The sequence below is a fragment of the Mobula birostris genome, unplaced genomic scaffold, assembly GCF_030028105.1.
Source record: "Mobula birostris isolate sMobBir1 unplaced genomic scaffold, sMobBir1.hap1 scaffold_3050, whole genome shotgun sequence".
NCBI classification, from domain to species: Eukaryota; Metazoa; Chordata; class Chondrichthyes; order Myliobatiformes; family Myliobatidae; genus Mobula; species Mobula birostris.
The window spans coordinates 10,537-34,174 of NW_027276111.1; the positions used below are offsets into that span (position 1 = coordinate 10,537).

Genomic DNA, 23,638 nt, shown 5'->3' on the forward strand with positions numbered 1-23,638 from the left:
GGACTACTGCGATACCGTCCGTTGTTGGGTTTAATGTCTCCGGGAGATGCAGGGGGGTGGGCCGGGACAGCAAGTACTCAGGGGTGTGTGTGAGTGTGTGTGTGTTCTCTTCCAGCTGAACAAACAGTCAGCTCCCACCCTGGTCCCAGGCAGCAAAGCGTTAAGGTTTTCTGTTTGACATCTGTTATTACTGTGCGGCTAAACAGAGCCAGGTGGGGTGGTGGCATAGTTCGAGCTGTTTGGCAAACGCGCTGGAATTCGGAGCTCTGCAGAACCAGGGGTGGGGGGAGGAAGGATTGAGAGAGCGGAGCAGAGGCACAGGGAGACAGGAAGGAACCGGGCCGGAGAGAGAGAGAGAAGCGGGGGACACGGAGAGAGAACTGAGACACAAAGTGAAATCTGAGTAAAGCGAGAGGGAGAGAGAGAGTCCAGTCTCTTCCAAACGCCCAAATGAATCAATACCTCTCACTCAGCTAAATCCTTACTGGGGTGGAATCCAGGAAACAGCGTGCGGCCTCTCCAGTCCACAACCGTTGGCCGGTGAGTGAACTGCAAAGAAGTTTCTGCTGGGTGGGGAGAGGGTCACTTTTGGAGTGGTGCGGAGTGAGGGGGGATTCACTGAGGGGGGAGGCAGCTTCGGGGGCCGTGGGGAGGGGGTTGAAATGGGCACTGGGCAAGAAAGTTCTCTAACACGTAGGGCAGGCAGCAGACATGCCAAAGGAAATCTGTTCTCCAACACCGTGTACTTTAAAAGGCTTTACAAATGTTTAAATACCTTGCTCGCTTCCCAAGTAAATATTGCTGTGAACGTGTCCACAAACACTTCATTGACGTTCACCAGAAGCCCAACTGCAATCGCTGCTCCCGATGTTCCCAGAGTGAAGGGATGTGTTTTACTTTCCGGGTTAAAAATAACTTCCTTCCTTTTAATTCCTAGCCCAAACCTCTCTTTAGTAATGATGAGGTGCAGCTCTCTGCAAACAGCCTCTGGGGAAAGAGGCCAAGCCTTTGGGGTCTATTGATAGCTTCTCGACTACCAAAGGCATCAAAGCTGAATGGGGAATGGGGTTGAGAGGGATAGTAAATCTGCCATGCCAGGATGGCGGAGCAGACTCAATGGGCTGAATGGCCCGATTCTGCCCCTATGTCTTGTGGTCTTGGGTCCAATGTGTCTCCCGTAACGATAATATGGATACGATGAGGCCACACTCAGGTTGGAGGAGAAACACCATACATTTTCCGACCTCCAACCTGATGGCGTGAACATCGATTTCTCAAACTTCCAGTAATTGATCCCCCTTCACCATTCCCTTCTTTCCTATTTTCCTCTCGTGCTCCTCCCTCTTCCCTTTCTTCCAGAATCTTCTGTCCTCTCTGATCAGATTCCCCCTCCCTCAGCCCTTTCACCAATCAACTTCCCAGCTCTTTACTTCACCCCCCCTGCCTTCTAACTCTGACTTCACCATCCCCCCCTTCCTTCCCATCCCTGACGAAGGGTCCTGGCCTGAAACGCCGACTGCACACCCTTTTCCACAGATGCTGCCTGGCCTGCTGAGTCCCTCTAGCATTTTGTGCCTGCTGCATCTGACGGAGGCAGCTGTTTGTTCTGGCTGCCGTTAGGATGACGATAAAAATGCAAAGATGTTTCAGTAAACTTGGCCTCCGGCCTCACCGAGGGATGCTATTTTAAGCTGTCTCTCTTCGCCAAGAGGCCAAGTAGATATAATGTCTCCCTCTCTCAATGTGTCACTTTTTAACCCAGAAAGGTGACATTTTGTCAGTACCTCATAACCAATCTCTGAAGGTCTTGATCTCTGTCTCTCTGGTTCTCCCTCTCTGTAAATATAGCCAGCACTTTATATAACCTCCCTCTCTATTTCAAGTAAACTTTCTGCATGCCTTGATTAATAGTTTTCTGTACTATTGACGTAAAAGAGGACAGGATAGAAACTGGGTTATTTAGCCCTCAATATCTGCTGATCAAATGGCCAATGAAACCAATTCCCCCTGCCTACAAAATATCCATATCCTTCCTGGAATTTAGAAGGATGAGAGGGGATCTGATCGAAACATATAAGATTATTAAGGGATTGGACACGCTAGAGGCAGGAAACATGTTCCCGATGTTGGGGGCAGTCCAGAACCAGAGGCCACAGTTTGAGAATAAGGGGTAGGCCATTTAGAACGGAGTTGAGGAAAAACTTTTTCACACAGAGAGTTGTGGTTCTGTGGAATGCTCTGCCTCAGAAGGCAGTGGGGGCCAGTTCTCTGGATGCTTTCAAGAAGGAGTTAGGTAGAGCTCTTAATGATAGAGGAGTCAAGGGATATGGGGAGAAGGCAGGCAAAGGGTACTGATTGTGGATGATCAGCCATGATCACAGTGAATGGTGGTTGAAGGGCCGAATGGCCTACTCCTGCACCTGTTGTCTATTGTCCTTTGCTATAATCCACTCTTTTAGTGGTGGAGAGGGGGTCGCTGTACAAACTGTTATCCATCTTGGACAATCAGGCCCATCCTCACCATGACCACCTGAATAAACAACAGAGCCCCCTTTCGAACAGATTTATTCAGCTCCGCCGTCACAAGGATGGTTACAGAAAATCTTTCCGATCAAGTGCAATGAGCATATACAACAGTTCATCTCTGTGCGACAGGAGAACTCAGATCATAGTACAGTGGTCTCTGTTTTACTATTTCGTACATTATTATTGTGTATATTATTATTCCATACTTTGTTATTAGTTTGCACACTGCTAAGTGTGTTTTTAAACATGGCTGCTGTAACTAAAGAATTCCCCACTCGGGATCAATAAAGTGTTTATTATGATCATAATTATATTCCTCATATCCATGTACCGAACTAAACATCTCTGAGAAGTCCCTAATGTTTCTGCCTCTACCACCATCCCAGGCTGTGTGTAAAAAAAAAAATAACTTGCCCCTCACATCTCATTTGAACTTGCCCCCTCTCACCTTAAATGCACGCCCTTTGGTATTAGGCGTTTCAACCCGCGGCGAAAGTTGCTGCCTGTCTCCTCTTCTAAACCCTTATCCGATCTCCCCTCATCCCCCACTGCCCCGGAGAAAACAGCCCAACTTTGTCCAACTCCTCGTCCCTCGCCCTGGTAAAAAGAAAACATCACAAAGATGCCCCTGACTAGACAGCACCCGGCCCCGTATTCGTATGGGTTGCTGTCTCAGTAACGGAACGCTTCACCTTGTCGAGATACTGATAATCCTTCCCTTGGCACCTCGGTGAAGATAACGAGTTAACACAGGTACAAGACGCTGGAGGAGCTCGGCAGGTCGGGCAGCATCCACGGAGGGGAAGAAAGAGTTGACGTTTCGGGTGGAGGACTGGACAGGAAGGGGGAAGGAGCTGGAATAAGAAGGTGGGGGGGAGGGGGGTCTGGGTAAGGACGTGGTCCTGCTCGGTTCAGCGTGTCTCGGGATAGGTTGAGTGAGCTAGGGGTTTTCTTTAGAGAGGGTGCAGAGGAGATTTACCAGGATGCTGCTTGGATTAATAAAGTATATCTATCTATCTATTAGAGCGCGTGTCTCGGGATAGGTTGAGCGAGCTAGGGGCTTTTCTCTTTGCAGAAGAGGCGGATGAGAGAAGGCTGCCAAATCGCGGGAATGAGGGTTGATGTGGGGAGGGAGCTGCAGTTCCCGGGGGGCGGTGCAAACCACACTTTGACCAGGCACAGCGCCGCGGTCCTCCGAGGACAAGATAAGCATCCTGGCGAAGCGGACGGTACCAGGGGAGGAAGGATGCGAAGCGGCTCGTGGGAGGAAGGCCCTGAGCTGCCAGTCCTTGGCAGGGTCAGAGGACGGCAGACGTGGCTATTCCCCGAGGAGATTGGCTGCAGGGGCTCCCGGCGAGGTCAGCATGGAGGTTACTGTCTGCGCTGGGCCTTGTTGGAAAGAGCACGAACCGAGCAGGTCACAGGATGGGGGAGGAAGCAGAAAGAGCCCCCTACTGGATCCGGAACAGGCGAGAGGAGTCGAGCTGGAAGTCAGGAGCAGATGGGCAATGACTTGGCCACCACTGCTGACCCGCCAAACGGAGAGTGCGGAGGTCAAGGATCGAGACACTCTACGAAGGTTGGGCAGCTGCCGACAACGCCTGCCCCTGGCCAAAGGCTGCTGATGCCTCATCAGGCAGCTGTAGAGAGCACCCCGGTGTATGATGCAAGCACACAGAATGATGAGGCAACCACAGAGCGGACAGCCGGAGGCTTTTTCCAGAGTGGAAGCAGATAATACGAGGAGGGCCGTAACTTTAAAGGCGATTGGAGGGAAGTATAGGGAGGATGTCAGAACAAAAGAGCCAAGTGCATTAACGACACTTAGGAGACTCTTAGATGGGCACATGGATGATAGAAAAATGGAGGACTATGGGGGAGGGCTGTGTGGCCAAGTGGTTAAGGCATTGGACTAGTGACCTGAAGGTTGTGAGTTCGAGCCCCATCTGAGGGAACCGTGTTGTGTCCTTGAGCAAGGCACCTAATCACACATTGCTCTGCGACGACACCGGTGCCAAGCTGTATGGGTCCTAATGCCCTTCCCTTGGACAACGTCCGTGGCGTGAAGAGGGGAGACTTGCAGCATGGGCAACTGCCGGTCTTCCATACAACCTTGCCCAGGCCTGCGCCCTGGAGAGTGAAGACTTTCCAGGCGCAGATCCATGGTCTCGCAAGACTAACGGATGCCTTTACCTGTGTGGGAGGGAAATGTTAGACTGATCTTGGAGTAGGTTAAAGGGATAGCACAACATTATGGGCTGAAGGGCCTGTATTGTTTTATGTTCCACCTTTCCTTAGTTAAAACTATGTCTGCCCCTGTGTGTACAATAACCAACCCTAGGTAACCTTATCCTTCTCCTTACGACCATTGAAGAGGAGGTACAGGAGCCCGAAGGATCGCACTGAATGTTTTGGGAACAGCTTCTTCCCCTCCGCCATCAGATTTCCAAACGGTCCGCGAACTCTACTCCCCCGCCATTCCTCTTTAGCACCATCTATTTATTTGCACCTCCTGTCATTTTCCGATGTCTTGCACTGCCCTGCAGCCTTGGAGCAACAAACACCACAACGTAGGTCGGCGATTCTGACTCCGGGCCGACGGAACGGTCAGAAATCTGACGGTGGAGGGTGGGAAGCCGTTCCTGAATTACGTGCGGCCCTTCATGCTCCTGTGCCTCCTCCCCGATGGGGGGGGGGGGCGGGTGGGGATGTTAGCAAGGATTGGCTTTATTTGTCACAGGTCCGTCAAAATATCGAAACATACCTGCGTCGTTTGCTTCAATCTTCTCACGAGAAGTCCTTATATGTTACTTTGTCTTTGTGTCTTTCTATGTTAGGTGTGGGGTCCCTCGGTTAATGGTAAGGGGTCCGTGGCGTTAATAAGGGTTGAGAACCCCCTGCCTTAGATTAAGTTGCAAAGGAACTTTAAGGGGGGGATATTGATAGATTGGATGAGTGGGCAGAGATCTGGCGCTGTAGGAGATCACGCATTTCGGCAGGAAACATGGGGGGAAGAAAGTCCCAGCGTCTCGACGGTGAGAGATTGCAGAGGTCTGGGATCCAGGAGTGCCAGTGCGTGTTTCACACGGGTCTGTGGGCAGCCAGGGGAGCCGATAGAACGCTGCTGTTTTCTGCGAGGAGAACTGAGCGCACAGCTGGGGAAGGTACGGTCCAGCTGTACAGGGGCATGTTCAGAGGACCCCGCTCAGTACTAGTCTCCTCACTTGAGAAGGGTCGTTAGTGCAGCGGAAGGAAGAGATCGGGTGGATTGTCCTCTACTCTCTGTGTTTAGAAGAGTGAGAGGGGACTTGGCTGAATAATAAGATCCCAAGGGAGAGAGTCACGCACAGGAACAGGCCCTTCGGCCCATCCAGTCCCTGCCAAACTATTAATCCGCCTGGTTGCATCAACCGGCACCGGGACCACACCCCTCCCCATCCACGTGCCTACCCAAACCTCTCGTGAATGGTGAAATTGAACCCTCCATCAAATCTCCGCTCGTTATTAGTACAGAGGGGCTAAAAGTCCCAACCAACCCAACCTATCCCAATAAACTCGAGTCCTCAGCAGAACATAGAACTTTGAACCTGGAACGGAACAGGCCCAGGAACAATGCTGTGCGGAACCAGCTAAAATGCAAATCAGAAACACCCAGACACCAATCCCTCTTCCCGGCACAATGTCCATCTCCCTCTGTTTTCCTCACATCCAAACATCTCTTAAAAGCCTCTTATGTATTTGCCTCTACCAGCACAACAGGCAGGGGATTCCAGGCATCCTCCACTCTTGTGAGTATAAAGTTTGCCCCTCACATCCCCTCTCTCCCTCACCTTCACCTCTGGTATTAGACATTTCAACGCTGGGAAACAGATATTCCCTGTCCACTCTATCTATGCCTCTCGTAATCTTGTAAACCTCTATCAGATCTCCCCTCAGCCTCCGGCTCTCAGGAGAAAACAACCCAAGTTTATCCAGCCTCTTGTCACAGGACACACACCCTCTAAACCAGACAGCATCCTGGTAAACCTCCTTTGCACCCTCTCCAAAGCCTCCACGTCTCTTCCCGTACCCAGTGACAATTTCTTCTGTGCCTTTTCGATTTTATTGGTGTCTTTCCTGCAGGCAGGGGACCAGAACGGTACTCAGTTCTCCCAAGTCTGGCCTCACCCCGGCACTTTGTACAACTTCAGCTCCTCTGTCCTGCTGCGTCTAGTCTGGCAGTCGCTGGCTAGGTGCCCCGGCCTCTGGCACACAGAGCAGGGTGTCTGTGTAAAAACAAGAGGCTTTGTCCTTTTAGGGCAGCGTCGTTACTCTGTTAATTCAGAGTCTTTGGAACTCCAAAGAGCAAGGACACGGGGTGCTGGAGTATATTTAAGACAGAAGTAAGGTAGGTTCTTGGCAACGGAGGATGCTGGAATCTGGAGCAGTCCACAAAATGCTGGCAGACCGCAGCAAGCCAGGCAGCACCAGTGGAACCCTGACTGGTCGTACCATGGCCTGGTGTGGAAACACCAGTGCCCGAGGCTTACAATAGGTAGTTGATAGGCCCAGTCTATCACCACAGGCAGTCCTCCCCACCACTGATGCCCACCCTGAAAAAGTTTAAACTTCCCCTTCGGGAGTTCATTGAAAGCCCCTCTGTGATCTCTGTGCCCCCCTGACTCTCCAACCACCCGCTTCCACGGCCACATACCCTTCCTGGGAACACGTCTTAGATCCCTTTCACCGATTGACTTCCCAGCCGAAAACACCACCCCCCCTCTTCCCGGTTTCACCTCTCACTTTGTACTTCTCCCTCCCCTCCTCACACCCTCCCCCCCGCACTCTACTCCTCATTTTTTTTTCTCTCTGCAGTCCTGCTGAAGGGTCTCGGCCCGAGACGTCGACTGTTTACTCTTTTCCAAAGACGCTGCCTGGCCTGCTGAGTTCCCCTAGCGTTTCGTGTGTGTTGGTCAGTCTTTGTGTGGAGCTTTTCATCGATTCCATTGTAATTTCTCTGTTCTACTGTGAATGCCCGCAAGAAAATGAATCTCAGGGTTGTACACGGTGACGTGTACGTACTTGGGGCCATAAATTTGCTTTGACATTTGAATGGTCGGACGTTCCGAGGCTCCGGCTGAGTGAAATGTGATCCGGGAACTCGGCCAAGTTTACGGATGGATCAGTCACAATCCCATTAAATAGTGGGCCAGTCTTGAGGGGCCAAATGGCTTCCTCCTCGCCCTAATTACAGCCTTTTGCTGCCCCTCTGAACCGGTCCCGGTTAATATTTCCCTCTCTGGCTCAGTAATCCCGGTGGGAAAACTCGTCTTCAAAAACACGTCTTCGCCTGTCTTCGTAAAGCATGTCTCCCATTTCTTAATGATGCGTCTGGAGAATGTGCCGTGTTGGGTATCTTTCTTTATCTGATTAAGTAGAGGGAACGTGTCTTGTCTCGGTTATAGCTCATAACATGTCTGTCCTAGATAACGTGTCTATTCCTGTCTTAGTAAACAATGTGGCCCTGTCTTAGTAAAGATAAGCTGTCTTTATAATGATTTTATGCTACAGCCCATTAAATGTTGTATACTTATCTAAGATAACGTATGAAGACAGCTTAATGCATCTTTTCCTGTCAGTAATGTGTGCCTTCAATCAAACATCCGTCCCTCGTAACAATGACGTCTGTTAGTAACGTTAATGCCGCTTTCAGTAAAATCAACTCTCTGCCAAAATATCTCCCCGTAAGCGTAGTGTCTTGGTAAAAACTCCTCTCAACGGCATTTAGTTCCATAAGATCGGGGTTCAATTCCTGCGGCTGTCTCTAAGGGGTTTGTACGTTCTCTCCCCGTGACCGCGTGGGTTTCCCCCCACAGTCCAAAGAGGTACGGGTTCGGGTTAGTCAGCTGCGGGCGATCTATGTTGGCGCCGGGGGCATGGCGATACCTATGGTCTGCCCCCGACCCCTCCCGCCGCACCCGCGGACCGTGTCGGTTGTCGGCGCTGGCAATGCACAGTGCAGTGTAGATACGGGCCCGATAGCCCGACCACGCTGGGGGAGGGGGGGTTCACTTTGCTATAAATGTGATCGGCACACACCCCAACTGTTCTGCGTGCTGAGGGCGGGGCGCCAGTCCTAACTTTTTGGACTCCAGAAGGTTTCCAGGAGAGCTGCCAAACGTGAGTTACAGGGAGAGCTTAGGCAGGCTGGGACTTTGTTTGAAACTTGTAGGACGCTGATGGGTGAACTTATGGAGGTGCCTAAAATTATTGGGTGAATATACGCCGTCTTTTATTGACCCAGTGAAAACGGGAGCGACCGCTTTATTTAGGCACAGGAGTGGAACCCGGTGTGGTCGTCTGCTGCTGTAGCCCGTCCACTTCAAAGTTCAACGTGTTGTGCGTTCAGAGATGCTCCTCAGCACACCACTGTTGTAACGTGTGGTTATCTGAGTTACTGTCAGCTTGAACCAGCCTGGCCGTTCTCCTCCGACCTCTCTCGTTAACAAGGCATTTTCGCCCACAGAACTGCCGCTCACTGGATTTTTTTTTGTCTCTCGCACCGTTCTCTGTAAACTCCAGAGACTGATGTGTGTGAAAATCCCAGGAGGTTCAAAGTACTTTTATTATCAAAGACTCCGGCGGATTGAGCGGACGAGACCAATGGAAGGTCCAACGGTCAAGAAGGCGGTCTCTGCAAGCGTCGTGGAACGTGTAGAGCGGGACAAGACACAGAAGACGTCCTGGTCATCCACTGCGCCTAGTCCCATCTCCAGCCGTCTAGACTCTGTCTTGACACTGGATCCAAATGGGAATTAGGAAGAGAGAGTGAGGCTGACGCTGCGCAACTCTCCCTCACTTAAATCCAAATCATGCGCCAGTCTTGACACCGTTATAATGGTGTCGAGGTCCTCTTCGACGTCGATGATGGACAAACACATTATCAAAGCACATATGCAGTATACAACCCTGAGACTCATCTTTCTCACAGACAGCCACGAAACAGAAAAACAACATGGAACCGGTTCTAAGAAAACATCGGGCACCCAAAGCACCAAAAAAAGGACAAATCATGCAAACAGCAAAAAAAAACACAAGTGAAAAACAAGGATATTAAACCTCATAACCACAAAGGTGTCAAAGCAGTCTAGGAACCTTCAATTTAGTGCCATGTTGTTTGTTTATTGCAAACTGCAGAGCCAGTTTGCCCCAATCACAAACCGCACAAGATAGCAGTTTCTGAGATACTCAATCCACCTTGTCTGGTACCAACTACCATCCCATGGTCAGTCACTTAGCTCACATTTCTTCCCCATTCTGGTGTTTGGTCTGAACAGCAACTGAGCCTCTTGACCGTGTCGGCATGCTTTTATGCAATTTGCTGCCACGTGATTGGCTGATTAGATATTTGCATATCTAGTGGCCACTGCATATCATATTTGCATACCTAATACAGTGGCCACCCGGGTGTATGCCAGACCCCGCCGTGCAGAGTGAGGTTGCACTAGTGACTAACCGGCAAAGGCCAGCTTGTCTAAAAGAGATGGGAGGGAATGCCGTAGATGTGGGGGTCGGGTGTCAGGTTGCCAATAGAGGGGAGATAGGAACTGAGGCTTTCTCGCGAGCTTCCCCATCTAATACCTGCTCTGTTTCCTCCCAGAGCCCTTCCTGTGGGATTGAGAAGCACGTTAGCCCACTCTCGATATCAACAGGTGCTACCAGTGTGGTCTGGCCCAGCGACGTTTAGACCTGATCCATGCACTGTACTCACCCTGGGGTTAGGGAGACCCGAACTAGACACTATGATCACAGTCTGGTCTGACTCAGAGATGCGAGGACCATATGTGGACTTTAAAACCATAAGACGTAAGATCACAATTAGGCCATTCGGCCCATCGAGTCTGCTCCGCCATTCCGTCAGGGCTGATCCATTTCCCCTCTCAGCCCCCAATCTCCTGCCCTCTCCCCGTATCCCTTCATGCCCCCACCAACCAAGAATCTATCAACCTCAGCCTTAAGTACACATAAAAACTTGGCCTCCACAGCTGCCTGTAGCAACGAATTCCACAGATTCACCATTCCCTGGCCAAAGAAATCCCTCTTCATCTCCATTCTAAAAGGATGCCCCTCTATCCTGAGGCTGTGTCCTCTGGTCTTAGACTCTCCCACCATAGGAAACATCATCTCCACATCTACTCTATCAAGACCTTTCACCATTCGGTAGATTTCAACAAGGTCACCCCTCAATCTTCTGAATTCCAGTGAATACAGGCCCGGAGGCATCAAACGCTCCTCATGCTACAAGCAGTTCAATCCTGGAATCATTTTCTCCTCCTTTGAACCCTCTCCAGTGTCAGCACATCCTTTCTAAGATATGGGGCCCAAAGCTGCTCACAATATTAAGTGAGGCCTCACCAGTGCTTTATAAAAGCCTCAACGTTGCATCACATCTGCAGGTGCTGGAAATCCAGGCAACACACACAAAATGCTGGAGGAACTCAGCAAGTCAGGCAGCATCTGAGGAAAAGAGTATTGTCCATGTTTCCGGCTGAGAGCTGGGGGCTGTTTGTGGCTTCTCCAGGGATGAAAACATCTAGTGTCAGATACAATCCGTTCCATCACAAGGAAAGCCCTCCCCACCATTGAGCACAACTACAGGGAACGCTGCCACAAGAAAGCGGCGTCCTCCATCAACAACCCTCACCATCCGGGCCACGCTCTCTTCTCACTGTGTTGCTTTGGATTTCCAGCGTCTACAGAATCTCTTGTTATTGTGACTCCACAGTCTATGAACTCACTTTCAAGGACTCTACAACTCGTGTTCTCGGTATTATTTATTTTCTTGTTATGTTCACAGGTTGCTGCCTTTTGCACATTGGTTACTTGTCCAGCTTTGCCGTATAGTCTTTCATAAACTTTCTTATTTCTTTATTGTACAACTTGTAAATGCCTGCAAGAAAATAAATCTCAGGGAAGTTTTAAGGCATCCGTTAGTCTTGCGAGACCATGGATCTGCGCCTGGAAAGTCTTCACTCTCCAGGGCGCAGGCCTGCGCGAGGTTGTATGGAAGACCGGCAGTTGCCCATGCTGCAAGTCTCCCCTCTCCACGACACCGATGTTGTCCAAGGGAAGGGAATTAGGACCCATACAGCTTGGCACTGGTATTGTCGCAGAGCAATGTGTGATTAAGTGCCTTGCTCAAGGACACAATACGTTGTCTCGGCTGGGGCTCGAACTCACGACCTTCAGGTCGCTAGTCCAATGCCTTAACCACTTGGCCACATGCCCACACCTCAGGGTATGGGTGTCGATTTTAATCAATGTTTCGATGACAAACTCTGCCATCTTCATCAGGGATATGTCTAGTCTGGCAGTATTTACATCCCCTCTGTAGTTTGATTGTAAACAGTGTGGGAGAGCAGTAACCTGATTGAATGAGGACTAACCAATCGGGAGGGACGGACGACGGGGGTATAAATACCACCGGACTAGACATGCCCAGGCATCACCCGAGATGAAGATGGCAGAGTTTGCCATTGGAACGTTGGTTGTAATTGATTCCTGTACCCGGCTGGAAGCCCGAGAAGAGTTTGTTCATTATAAACGCCGGGAAAAAAGTAGATTCTTTTTTCAAAAAGAAAAATCTACTTTAACTTTGAGGGTTTCAGTGGGGTGGCAAGAGTTGGAAGGAGTGAGTAGGATGGAGTAGTGGGGAGGGCTGGGATGTTTGTGTGGTGGTGTGGGCAGGACTGAGTCCAAAGTACATTTATTATCAGAGTACGTCAACATTATACAACCTTGAAACTTGTCCCGTTTTTTAAAAAAAAGACCAACAAACACCCAATGGTCAGAGAGGGAAGCAACAGATCGTGCAAACAGTGAAAGTAAGCCAGTAGCATACAGAACGAAAGTGAGCCCTCCGACACGAAGCCCGGAGCAGGCCACAGCCCCGGCCTCAGTTCAGCGCGGAGCCGAGTTAACACCTTGAAGCAGCCCAGCGCCTTGCCTTCTCAATGGCCCAGCCCCTCCGAGTTGGCACGGTGGTACCACGGGTAGTGTCAAAGACCCGGGTTCGATCCTGACTTCCACGTGTGCGCGCTCTTCACACGTTCTCCCTGTGACCGTGTCCACCCGGGTGCAGTGGTCCTCTCCCACATCCCCTCGTCGTGCAGGGTAATTGGACACTGTCAATCACCCCCTTAGCGCGCCCAGCGGGAATTGCGGGGAAGGGCGGGAGGGAAGGAGATTGCTGCCGTTTCCAGGTAGGCTTGGACGGGCCGAACGGCCAGAGGGAGGTGCGTTGCAGCAAACAAACGATACTCCAGCCGTCTGTCTCCGCAGGCTCCTGGTTCTGTAGCCACCCTTGGGTGGTGCCCGCCCACCACCCTGCACCTCCCCCTGGTTCTGCCACCCAGCCTGATGAGCTGTGCCCTCTGATTTCAGGCCCGCACCCTGCTCCTCGCTGGCCGTGTACCATGCTGCTGTTCCTGCCGCTCTTCGCCCTCCTGCTGCCGGTGGCCGTGCCCCAGCAGGCTGACGAGGCCATCTCCTTCACGGTGAGTGCTGCCATTGGTCCATCTTGCGCACTGGGGGTTGGGGGGTGGACTCTGGCCCTTCCATTGCCCCCCACGGGTCGGGGGGCCACAAGGAGGGACCGGCGCAGGACAGAGTGCTGTAAGGAGGGGGCACTGCGGGAAATGACCGCCTCCCCCACGGTTGGGTTCGGACTGCGTCGGCCCGCTGCTGCTCGGCAGCTGCCATTTTGTGTCCCACCGAGCACCCGCTGGCCGTTTGCCACCTCTATCCCTCCCGATCATTGGCCGGGCAGCCTGCCTGTCACCGACCGCCTGGCCTATCAGGGTGCACCCGGTTCCACCCCTGGCCCTGCCCCTGCTGCCCCACCTTGCGTCGCGGTGCAGTTCAGCGACATCTCTCGTGGCCGTGGACTGACGCTCTGCCCCCCGCCCCCCCGCAGGATTGCACCGACGGATACGAGTGGGACCACCAGAAACAACACTGTCGAGGTGAGCCTGGGGTTGGGGGGGGTCGGTGGTGGGTGGTTTCCGGGATTGACACCCCGACACACTTCTCAAAATTGTCCGGTTGTCACATGCGTGGACGCACAGCTGCGAAGAACATAGAACAGTGCAGGCCCTTCGGCCCCCCAATGTTGTGCTGACCCACTTAACCAACTCCACCATCAACCTAACCCTTCCCTCCCCCACAGCCCTCCATTTTTCTATCATCCACGTGGTGATCTAAGAGTTTCTTAATTGTTTCTAATGTATCTGCCTCTACCACCTCTCCTGGTAGGGTGTTCCACCCGTTTACCTCTCTCTGTGTAAAAAAAACCTACCTCTGACATAACCCCTGCCCCATACTTTCCTCCAATCATCTTAAAATTCTGCCCCCTTGCCTCAGCCATTTCTGCCCCGGAAAAAAGTCTCTGGATGTCACCCGATCAGTGCCTCCTATCATATTGTATACACCTCTAACAAGTCACCTCTCATCCTCCTTTGCTCCAAAGAAGAAAGCCCAGCTCGCTCAATCTATCCTCATAAGAAATCCTCTCTAATCCAGGCAGTGTCCTGGTGAATCTCCTCTGCACCCTCTCTAAAACTTCCACGTCCTTCCTATAAAGAGGCGGCCAGAGCTGAACACAACACCCACTGTCCGTTTTCCGCAGGGGTCGCTCCCTACACCACTCCCTTGCCCATTCGTCCCTCCTCACTGATCTCCCTCCTGGCACTTAGTTCCCTGAAGGTGGAATCTCATGTGGATAGGGTGGTGAAGAAAGCTTTTGGTTTGCTGACCTTTATTAATCAGGGCATTGAGTATGGGAGTTGGGATGTAATGTTGAAATTGTACAAGGCATTGGTAAGGCCAAATTTGGAGTATTGTGTACAGTTCTGGTCACTGAATTACAGGAAAGATGTCAACAAAATTGAGAGAGTACAGAGAAGGTTTACTAAAATGTTGCCTGGGTTTCATTTCCTAAGTTACAGAGAAAGGTTGAACAAGTTAGGTCTTTATTCTGTGGAGTGTAGAAGGTTGAGGGGGAACTTGATAGAGGTGTTTAAAATTATGAGGGGGATTGATAGAGTTGACGTGGTTAGACTTTTTCCATTGAGAGTGGGGAAGATTCAAATAAGAGGACACGAGTTGAGAGTTAAAGGGCAAAAGTTTAGGGGTAACGTGAGGGGGAACTTCTTTACTCAGAGAGTGGTAGCTGTGTGGAACGAGAAGTGGTTGAGGCAGGTTCGATGTTGTCGTTTAAAGTTAAATTGGACAGCTATATGGACAGGAGAGGAATGGAGGGTTATGGGCTGAGTGCGGGTCGGTGGGACTAGGAGAGAGTAAGAGTTCGGCATGGACTAGAAGGGCTGAGATGGCCTGTTTCCGAGCTGTAATGGTTATATGGCACTTATCCTTGCAAGCAGAACAAGTGCTACACCTGCCCCTACACCTCCTCCCTCACCACCATCCAGATCCTTCCAGGTGAGGCGACACTTCACCTGCGAGTCCGTTGGGGGTCACCTGCTGTGTGCGGTGCTCCCAGTGTGGCCCCCTGTATATCGGTGAGACCCGACGCAGATTGGGAGACCGCTTCGCCGAGCATCTACACTCCATCCGCCAGAACAAGTGAGATCTCCCAACGGCCGCCCATTTTAATTCCACTTCCCATTCCAATATGTCTATCCGTGCCCTCCTCTACCGTCACAATGAGGCCACACTCAGGTTGGAGGAACAACACCTTATATTACGTCTGGGTAGCCTCCAACCTGATGGCATGAACATCGACTTCTCTAACTTCTGGTAATGCCCCCCACCCCTCCTTCACCATCTCCCATCCCCTTTTCCTTCTCTCACCACATCTCCTTCCCTGCCCATTGCCTCCCTCTGGTGCTCCCCCCCCTTCCCTTCCTTCCATGGCCTTCTGTCCTCTCCTGTCAGACTTCCCCTTCTCCAGTCCTGTATCTCTTTCACCGATCAACTTCCCAGCTCTTTACTCCATCCCTTCCCCCTCCCGGTTCCACCCATCACCTTGTGTTTCTCCCTCCCCGACCCCCACCTTTTAAATCTACTCATCTTTCTCTCTCCTGCCCTGCCGAAGGGTCTCGGCCCGAAACGTCGACTGTACTTCCTTTCCCCACAGGTGCTGCCTGGCCTGCTGAGTTCCTCCCAGCATCTGCAGATCTTTCCTTGCTTGTGACTGGACGACACTCAGCATCACAGGGCACGTCGCATCAGAGGCACAACATCCACGAAAGAAAGAAGACAGATTGTATAAGGAGGAACAGAGTTTTAACAAGTCTGCTGCAGTGCAAGGTGGCCGCAGTGTTGCCTTTGGCCCGTCTGAAGCTTGCCTATAGCTGTCCGACTATCTGTCAAACATTGTTACACAGCTGCCTCTACCAGTCCCCCACCCCCTTATAGAGCAAGTACCCGCCATCCTCTGTGTGGAAAAAGCTGCCTCCCACCCAGGTTGTCTTGAAATCTTTCCCCTCTCACCTTAGCCCTGTGCACTCTCGTCTTAGACTCCCCTACGCTGGGGAAAAGTCTGTGACTGCTGCCCCCCCTCTATGATTTGTAAACCTCTATAAGGCCACCTTATGTCACTGGCTCCATGTGTCACTACTACAGGGCGTGACGACCCTGCCTTACACGAGTCCCGGGCTCAGTTGGCTCCGGCTGACAGTACCCGGTATGGGCCCCTATCCAGGGTGACGGACCCCACTGCCTTGTGGGTATCTTCGGGAGAAGAGAAGGCTGAGGAGTAAACCCTACACAAATCCGGAGTGGAGCCCCAAAGGCGGTTGGATGACGTATCACGTCACCTCCCGGCAACTCCTGCAGCCAAGCTGATGCCAAGTGTACTGCTTCGCTTTCCTTTGGACCACATCCGTGAGGCCGGGAGGGGGATCTTGACGTCTGGGCAGCCCAGGATCCTTCATATTCATCGCCCAGGTCTGCGCCCTGGGAACGGGCACATCCACTGTCTACTTAGACAGACGGAGCCATGATTGGATAAGGTCACCCTCGGTCTCCTTCGCTCAGGGAAGACCAGCCTCAGCCTGTCCGGCCTCTCCTTTCGACTCCAGCCCTCCAGTCCCGGTAACAACCTCCTGAACGTTTCCTGCAGCTTCATGGCGTCCTACCACACAGCTCAGCGCCTCACGGGAACCCCTCATCGACTCCGTCCTCAGTAAAGAAGCCAGCATAAGCAAAGACCTCAACTACCCCGGACGTTCCCTCTTCTCCCCTCGCCATGGCAACATCTCTCCCTTCCCTCACGCTGCCTTCTCCTCTTTCGAACGCGGTTCTGGTCCTGCTGGAGGCTGTGATCTACAGTCCGGAGTGTTCCCGGGCCGATTGAACGTCCTGCTCTCTCTGAGTGAGTTTTGGGAGGCCGAGAAGCCTGGGGGGTGGGGCAGGATGCCAGCCCACGATCGACTCCATTTCCCGCCATTTAAAGCGCCGAGGAAGACTGAAATCATCGAGGCGCGTGCGGACATTCGGCGCCGTCTACCGGCCTCTTGCTGGCTGGTGCCGGAGAAAGTGCTTGCGTGTGGCAGTTTCCCTCTCCCTCCCGCTCGCCGGAGAAGGTGCCTGCGCTCGAGGGATCTCCCTCCTCTCGGAGACGCCGAAGCCCGGTTTAATCGACACGGTTTGTGGACTGTAGTTTACGCTTACGATGCGTTTTCTGCTTTGCCGTCGCTCCTCGCCCTGTCGCTGTTATTGGGCGACTGAATCGGGGCGGCCTGCAGAAAGTGAGCACTGAGCTCAACTTAATACGGTCTCTTTTGTGTTCTTATTTTTGCTCGATCTTCTTTTTGTCGCCATTTGTGAGTGTGTGGGGTGGGGGGGTGGTGGTGGTGTGGTTTGATGTTTTTCTTTGAATGGCGTCTGAGGCTTGCCTTGTTTCATGGCCGTCTACAAGGAGACGAAACTGGGGACTGATAATGTATTTTGACTCCCATTGGGCAGAAGATTCATACCTTCAGGCACAGGGACAGCTTCCATCGCTAGTTCGACAAGATAGACACTTGACCTCATGATCTACCCCGTCGTGGCTCTTGCCTCTTATTGTCTGCCTGCACCGCGCTTTCTCTGTAACTCTTCAATCCGCACGAGCGATTGCTTCTCACTTGCGCTGCCTCCGTAGCGTACAAAGCAAAGTTTTTCCACCATACCTCGGTACATGTCACAAGAATAAACCATTTATCAATAGTAGAATCAGATTGAAAGTATGTTTATTATCAAAGTGACAACCCTGAGATTTGTCTACCCACAGACAGCCACGAAACAAACCCCTGGGAACCCGTTCAAAGGAACACCCAACGTACAAACAAATCAAACGGCAACATGCGAGCGGAAAACACAGAATATTAACTATCAACCCACAGCGACGTTGAAACAGTGTAGGAACGTTGAATGCCATATCGAGCCACAGACCTGTCCGCCCCAATCAAAATCGCAGAAAGTAACGATTAAAAAAAAGGGAGTGATCAGATACTGGAACTGCGGAGTCCAATCCACAAACCGGGACGATTAAATCTTGCTCAAGACCCAGGACTCCGGCACCGTCCTCCGACAGCATTGAGAGAGAGACAGAGAGAGAGCTAGAAAGAGAGGGACGGAAAGGAAGAGAGAAGGGGAGGGAGAGACAGATAGAGAGATATATATCAAACCCAGGCACCTTCCTCCAATAGCAGTGAACGAGGGAGCGAGAGAGGGAGAGACCGGTGAAACGCAGGCCGACGGCGCTGAACACCTCCCGCCTTCCTCGTTGATTTTAATCTTGCTCGACGCTTTAATTGGCAGAAGTGGAGTCCCCGGCCTCCAGGCCGCCCGCTCGGCCCCGAACGGGTTCGGTATCACCGACGTGCGCCGCCTCGCGTCAGCAGTGCCGAGCGATACTACGATCAACGGCGGAGGGGAAGAAGCTGTTCCTAAAACACCGAGTGTGCGTCGTCAGGCTCCCGCAGCTCCTCCCCGAAGGTAGAGATGAGAAAAGAGTGTGACCTGCGTAACGACGGATGCCGCCTTCTTGAGGCACCGCCTGCTGAAGATGTCCTCGGTGATGGTGGGGAGCTTGTGTCTGTGCTGGGTCTGGCTGTGTCTCCAGACCTCTGCGGCCTGCAGCGATTCCGGCCACTGCAGCCCCCATCCCAGATGCTGATGAAACCACCGGTACATTTCTACAGCCTTTGGTGACAGGCCAGACCTCTCCAGACTCCTCCCCAGGAGACCAGAGCTACAAGTGCGATCTGGCCAAGGCCCCATGTCATTACCTCTTGTACTCCGCGCCCTGCCTGATGACGGTGAGCGTGCCCAGCGCCTTCTTCACCGCCCTGCTGGCCTGTGTGCGGGTGTGCAGGTGTCCGGGTGTGCAGGTGTCCGGGTGTGCGGGTGTCCGGGTGTGCGGGTGTCCGGATGTGCAGGTGTCCGGGTGTGTGGGTGTGTGGGTGTGCAGGTATCCGGGTGTGCGGGTGTGCGGGTGTGTGGGTGTCCGGGTGTGCGGGTGTCCAGATGTGCAGGTGTCCGGGTGTCCGGGTGTGTGGGTGTCCAGGTGTCCGGATGTGCGGGTGTGCGGGTGTGCGGATGTCCGGATGTGCGGGTGTGCGGGTGTGTGGGTGTGTGGGTGTCCGGGTGTGCGGGTGTCCGGGTGTGCGGGTGTGTGGGTGTCCGGATGTGCGGGTGTGTGGGTGTCCGGGTGTGTGGGTGTCCAGGTGTCCGGATGTGCGGGTGTGCGGGTGTGCGGGTGTCCGGATGTGCGGGTGTGCGGGTGTCCGGGTGTGCGGGTGTGTGGGTGTGCAGGTGTGCGGGTGTGTGGGTGTGTGGAGGGAGCCCCACTCCTCGGGTGTGTGTGAGAGCTGTTGTCAAACTGAACTGATCGTTACCACCGTTCAGGTTTGGTGAAGGCACTACAGAAATGGAAATCTCTCCCTCTATTTCTTCTTCTGTCCCCCTCCCTCTCTCTCTTCCCCTCTCTCTCTCCCTTCCCCTCCCTCCCCTCTCTTCTTCTCCTCCTCTCCCTTCTCCCTCTCTCTCTTCCCCTCCCCCTCCCTCTCTCCCTTCTCCTCCCTCCCCCTCACTCTCTCTTCCCCTGCCCCTCTCTTCCCCTCCCTCCCCCTCCCTTCCCCTCCCCTCTCCCTTCCCCTCCCCTTCCCCTTCCCCTCCCCTTCCCCTCCTTCCCCGTCTCTCTTCCCCTCCCTCTCTCCCTTCCCCTCCCCTTCCCCTCCTTCCCCATCTCTCTTCCCCTCCCTCTCTCCCTCCCCCTCCCCCTTCCCCCCCTTCCCCGTCTCTCTTCCCCTCCCTCTCTCCCTTCCCCTCCCCCTTCCCCTCCTTCCCCGTCTCTCTTCCTCTTCCTCTCTCCCTTCCCCTCCCCTTCCCCTCCTTCCCCATCTCTTTTCCCCTCCCTCTCTCCCTTCCCCTCCCTCCCCTCTCTCTTCCCTTCCCCCCCTCTTCCCCTCCCCCTCTCTCTTCCCCTCCCCCTCTCTCTTCCCCTCCCCTCTCCCTTCCCCTCCCTCCCTCTCTCTCTTCCCCTGCCCCTCTCCCCTCCACATGCTCCCTTCTCCCTCACTCTACCTACCACTCCCATTGCCCCCTCCCTCCTTCCATTCCCCTCCTGATTCCTCTCCCTTCCTCCCCCACTCCCTCCCCATCTCCCCTGTCCCTCTCCCTTCCACTCGCTCTCCCTGCCTCCCTCCCTCCCCTTCTACCTGCACTCCTACTGCCCCCTCCCTCCATCCATCCCTCTATGTCTCCCCCTTACCTACCCGCCCGTCTGCATCCCTCTCCCCCTCTCTCAGATATAAACGAGTGCGACACCATTCAGGACGCCTGCAAGGGGGCGATGAAGTGTTTCAACCACTACGGCGGCTACCTGTGCCTCCCCCCCTCGGCCTCCATCATCTCCCAGGAGGTGGCGCCCGACTCAGCGCGCCCGAGGGAGACCGGCCCCCGCGGCAGTGGCTGCCCTCAGGGTTACAGTCGCGACGAGGAGGGCCAGTGCGTGGGTGAGTGCGGGGACTGGGGACTGGGGCGGGTGGGTGCGGGGCCCTGGGAGGTCACTCGGCCCGTCAAGCCCATGCTCCCCGGCTTCCTTCCGCTCGCACGGGGTTGGGTTGGTGGGGGGGGGATTCAGCCCCTCCTATCGGTCAGGCCAGTCGCGGGCCGCTCTTCTGAACCTCCCCCAACCGCTCTCCTTCCTCGCCGGACCTCTCCGGCGGTGTGGCGTTCCCCCCTCTCCGCGGCCTTCCACCTGCCCTCCTCGCCCTGCGACCTGACCGCTGGTCCTCCTCCCCGCAGACGAGGACGAGTGCGAGCTGGACGTCCACAACTGCCAGCCGAGCCAGCAGTGCGTGAACACAGCTGGCGGCTACGACTGCCAGTGCCCGGAGGGCTACCAGAAGCTGGGGACCGAGTGCATCGGTAAGGTTCAAGCTCGGCCCGTGGGCAGGCTTCTCGTGCTCTGCCTGCCAAAACTCCAGAGACTTGTCGTGCATGAGATCGGGAGGTGGGCAGTTTCGGAGATACTCGAATCACCCCGTCTGGCACCGGCAATCACTCCACAGTCACAGTCACACTTCTTCCCCCATTCTGAAGTCTGGCCTGAACCTCTTGATCGTGTCGGCATGCTTTTATGCATTGAGTTGCTGCCACATGATTGGCTGATTGGATGTTAGCATTAACGAGCGGGCGTACCTAATAAAGTGGCCACTGAGTGCAGGTTTGGAAGTCCGGAAATAAAATTAATCAAATCTAATTTACCTGTTTTTGTTGGTGAGGCTGACCTCAACCAGGAGACAGTAGTGCGGTGTTACTCACGCAGGGCTGGGATCCCAGAGCCTCCCTGCCTTCAAGGCAACTGGGAGCTCAGTAACCGCTAAAGTCCTCACAGCCTCCAGGGTGGGCCTGAGGCTTCTCTGTACCCGAATTCCCCAAGCCTCAGGAAAGGCAGCATTAAATCCAAGCCCTGCGCCTGTTCGGTCCCGGTGATGGTGGGGTGGGGGAATACTGACCCTCGGGGAGGCCTCTCCCGGTCCCGGAGGAGTGGGAGAGGGCGGGAGCTTTGCTCACCGGCAGTTGGAGGCCCAGGCTTCATCCACGGCCTACGCGCACGGTTGGCCAGATGGAGACGGGAGAGGGGTGGGAGGTGCAGGCAAATCTGGAAGAAACTCGGTGGGTCGGGCGGCGTCCGTGTGGGGAAGTGGGCAGTTTGCGCTTACCGGGCGGCGGAGGGCGCTCACGGTCTGCCCTGCCTTTCAGACGTGGACGAGTGCAGGTTCCACCACTGCCAGCATCGCTGTGTCAACTCCCCCGGCTCCTACACGTGCCAGTGCAAGTCCGGCTTCACCGTGGGCAACGACAACCACTCCTGCGTGGGTACGTTCTCCTCGGAACCCCCTCCCTACCCAGCCCCTCTCTCCTCACCCCTCCGCCAGCGAGAGCCCACTCCCACCCTATTCCACCCCTCCACCCTGCAGCTATGCAGTCTGTTACATTTGCCTCACTGGGTGCTGGCCATTCGGGCCACAGTGTTCCTGCTGGCCCGCCCCTCTCGTTCCGCAGTCCTCGCCTCCAGAGTTCCTTCCTCTCCGGCGGACGGTGAGACAACCAACTCTATCCAGATCAACCGCCCCCTCCGCCCCCTCCATGTGCCCATCACTCCTGGGTTTTTTGAACACAGAAGAGTACAGCACAGGAACAGGCCATTCGGCCCACAATGTTGTGCTATCCCAGCTAAAAAGCAAATCAAAAATACCCAAGCACTATTCCCTCCTCCCTACACTGTGTCCACATCCCTCCATCTTCCTCACATCCATTTGCCTGTACCACCACACCAGGCATCCACTACTCTCCGAGTAAAAAACGTACCCCTCTCAGCCCCCTCTCATGCCCTCTGGTATGAGACAGAGACAGATACTCCCTGTCCACTCTATCTATGCCTCTCATAATCCTGTAAACCTCGATCAGATCTCCCCTCAGCCTCCGGCTCTCCGGAGAAGACAACCCAGGTTTGCTGAGCTTCTCGTGGTAGCACACACACCCTCTAAACCAGGCAGCATCCTGGTAAATCTCCTCTGCACCCTCTCCAAAGCCTCGACATCCTTCCTACAGTAGGGCGACCAGAACTGGACGCAATACTCCAGATGTGGCCTGACCAGCGTTTTATAAAGTTGCAGTATAACCTCCTGACTTTTGAACCCTCCCCCGGGTGGGGAGATCCGCCTCGGCCCCTCCCAAATCTCGTGACCTGACCACCCCTGCCGACACTCAGCTAAACCCGTCGTCACTGCTGGTGAGGCCACAGTGGGTGCCTCCCGCCTTGGGTTGGTGGGGGCAGGTCTGACCCTGAGGTCCCAGGGGGACCGACTCCCCCTCCTGACTCCTATCTTCACACCCTTCCCTTTGGCTCTGGACCCAGTGGTGGGTGACAGGACCCCCCTCGGACTGTAACCCCTACTTACCGGCGGGATGTTTTGCAGACGTGGATGAGTGCAGCATGGGCGCCCCCTGCCAGCAGAACTGCTTCAACACCTTTGGCTCCTTCATGTGTCGCTGCGGACGGGGCTTCGAGCTGGGCGCCGACGGGCAGACCTGCCAAGGTGAGTGGGTGGCGAGCCCGGGAACCTCCCCCACCCCCGCCGTCTCTCCCTCTGCCACGGCCGTGTGGAGGGAGGGAAGGTCCCCAGGGCGGGGTGGGATCTGGCAGGAGGAGGGACGTCGAGGGCTGTGCTCGGTCTTGCGTAGGAAGCCCACGGTGACTGCGGGGTTCTGGGGTCAAAGCACAGAACAGCCCCTTCCGTCCATAGCCAGATCAGTCATGATCTTACTGAATGGTGGAGCAGGCTCGACGGGCCAGATGGCCGACTCCTGCTCCTGTTTCTTATCATGTTCAGCCTGTGGAGTCTGGACGGACTCTGATGCCAAATTAAACTAAAAATTTCTGAAACACTACCTCGTTATCTGCCCCCTCCACCGCCACCCACGTCAGCCTATTCCACACACCCACTCCTCTCTGTCTGCCCCGTACATCTACTTAAAACTTTGTCCCTCTCTCACCAGAAAGTTTCTCCCCCTCCCATCAGGAACTTTCTCCCCTCACACCAGAAACTTTCTCCCC

General features: G+C 54.1%; 1 protein-coding gene across 1 annotated transcript; it reads left to right on the forward strand.

Annotated features, from left to right (window-relative positions):
* Positions 1–198: 198 nt before the first annotated feature.
* Positions 199–23,120, forward strand: LOC140192910 (EGF-containing fibulin-like extracellular matrix protein 2; the record flags this gene model as incomplete). The annotated part of the gene is made up of 7 exons (XM_072250402.1): positions 199–540; positions 12,949–13,061; positions 13,481–13,529; positions 20,322–20,528; positions 20,821–20,943; positions 21,781–21,897; positions 23,001–23,120. Coding segments are annotated over exons 2-7 (697 nt in total), but the record flags the coding sequence as incomplete, so codon positions are not given.
* Positions 23,121–23,638: the final 518 nt, after the last annotated feature.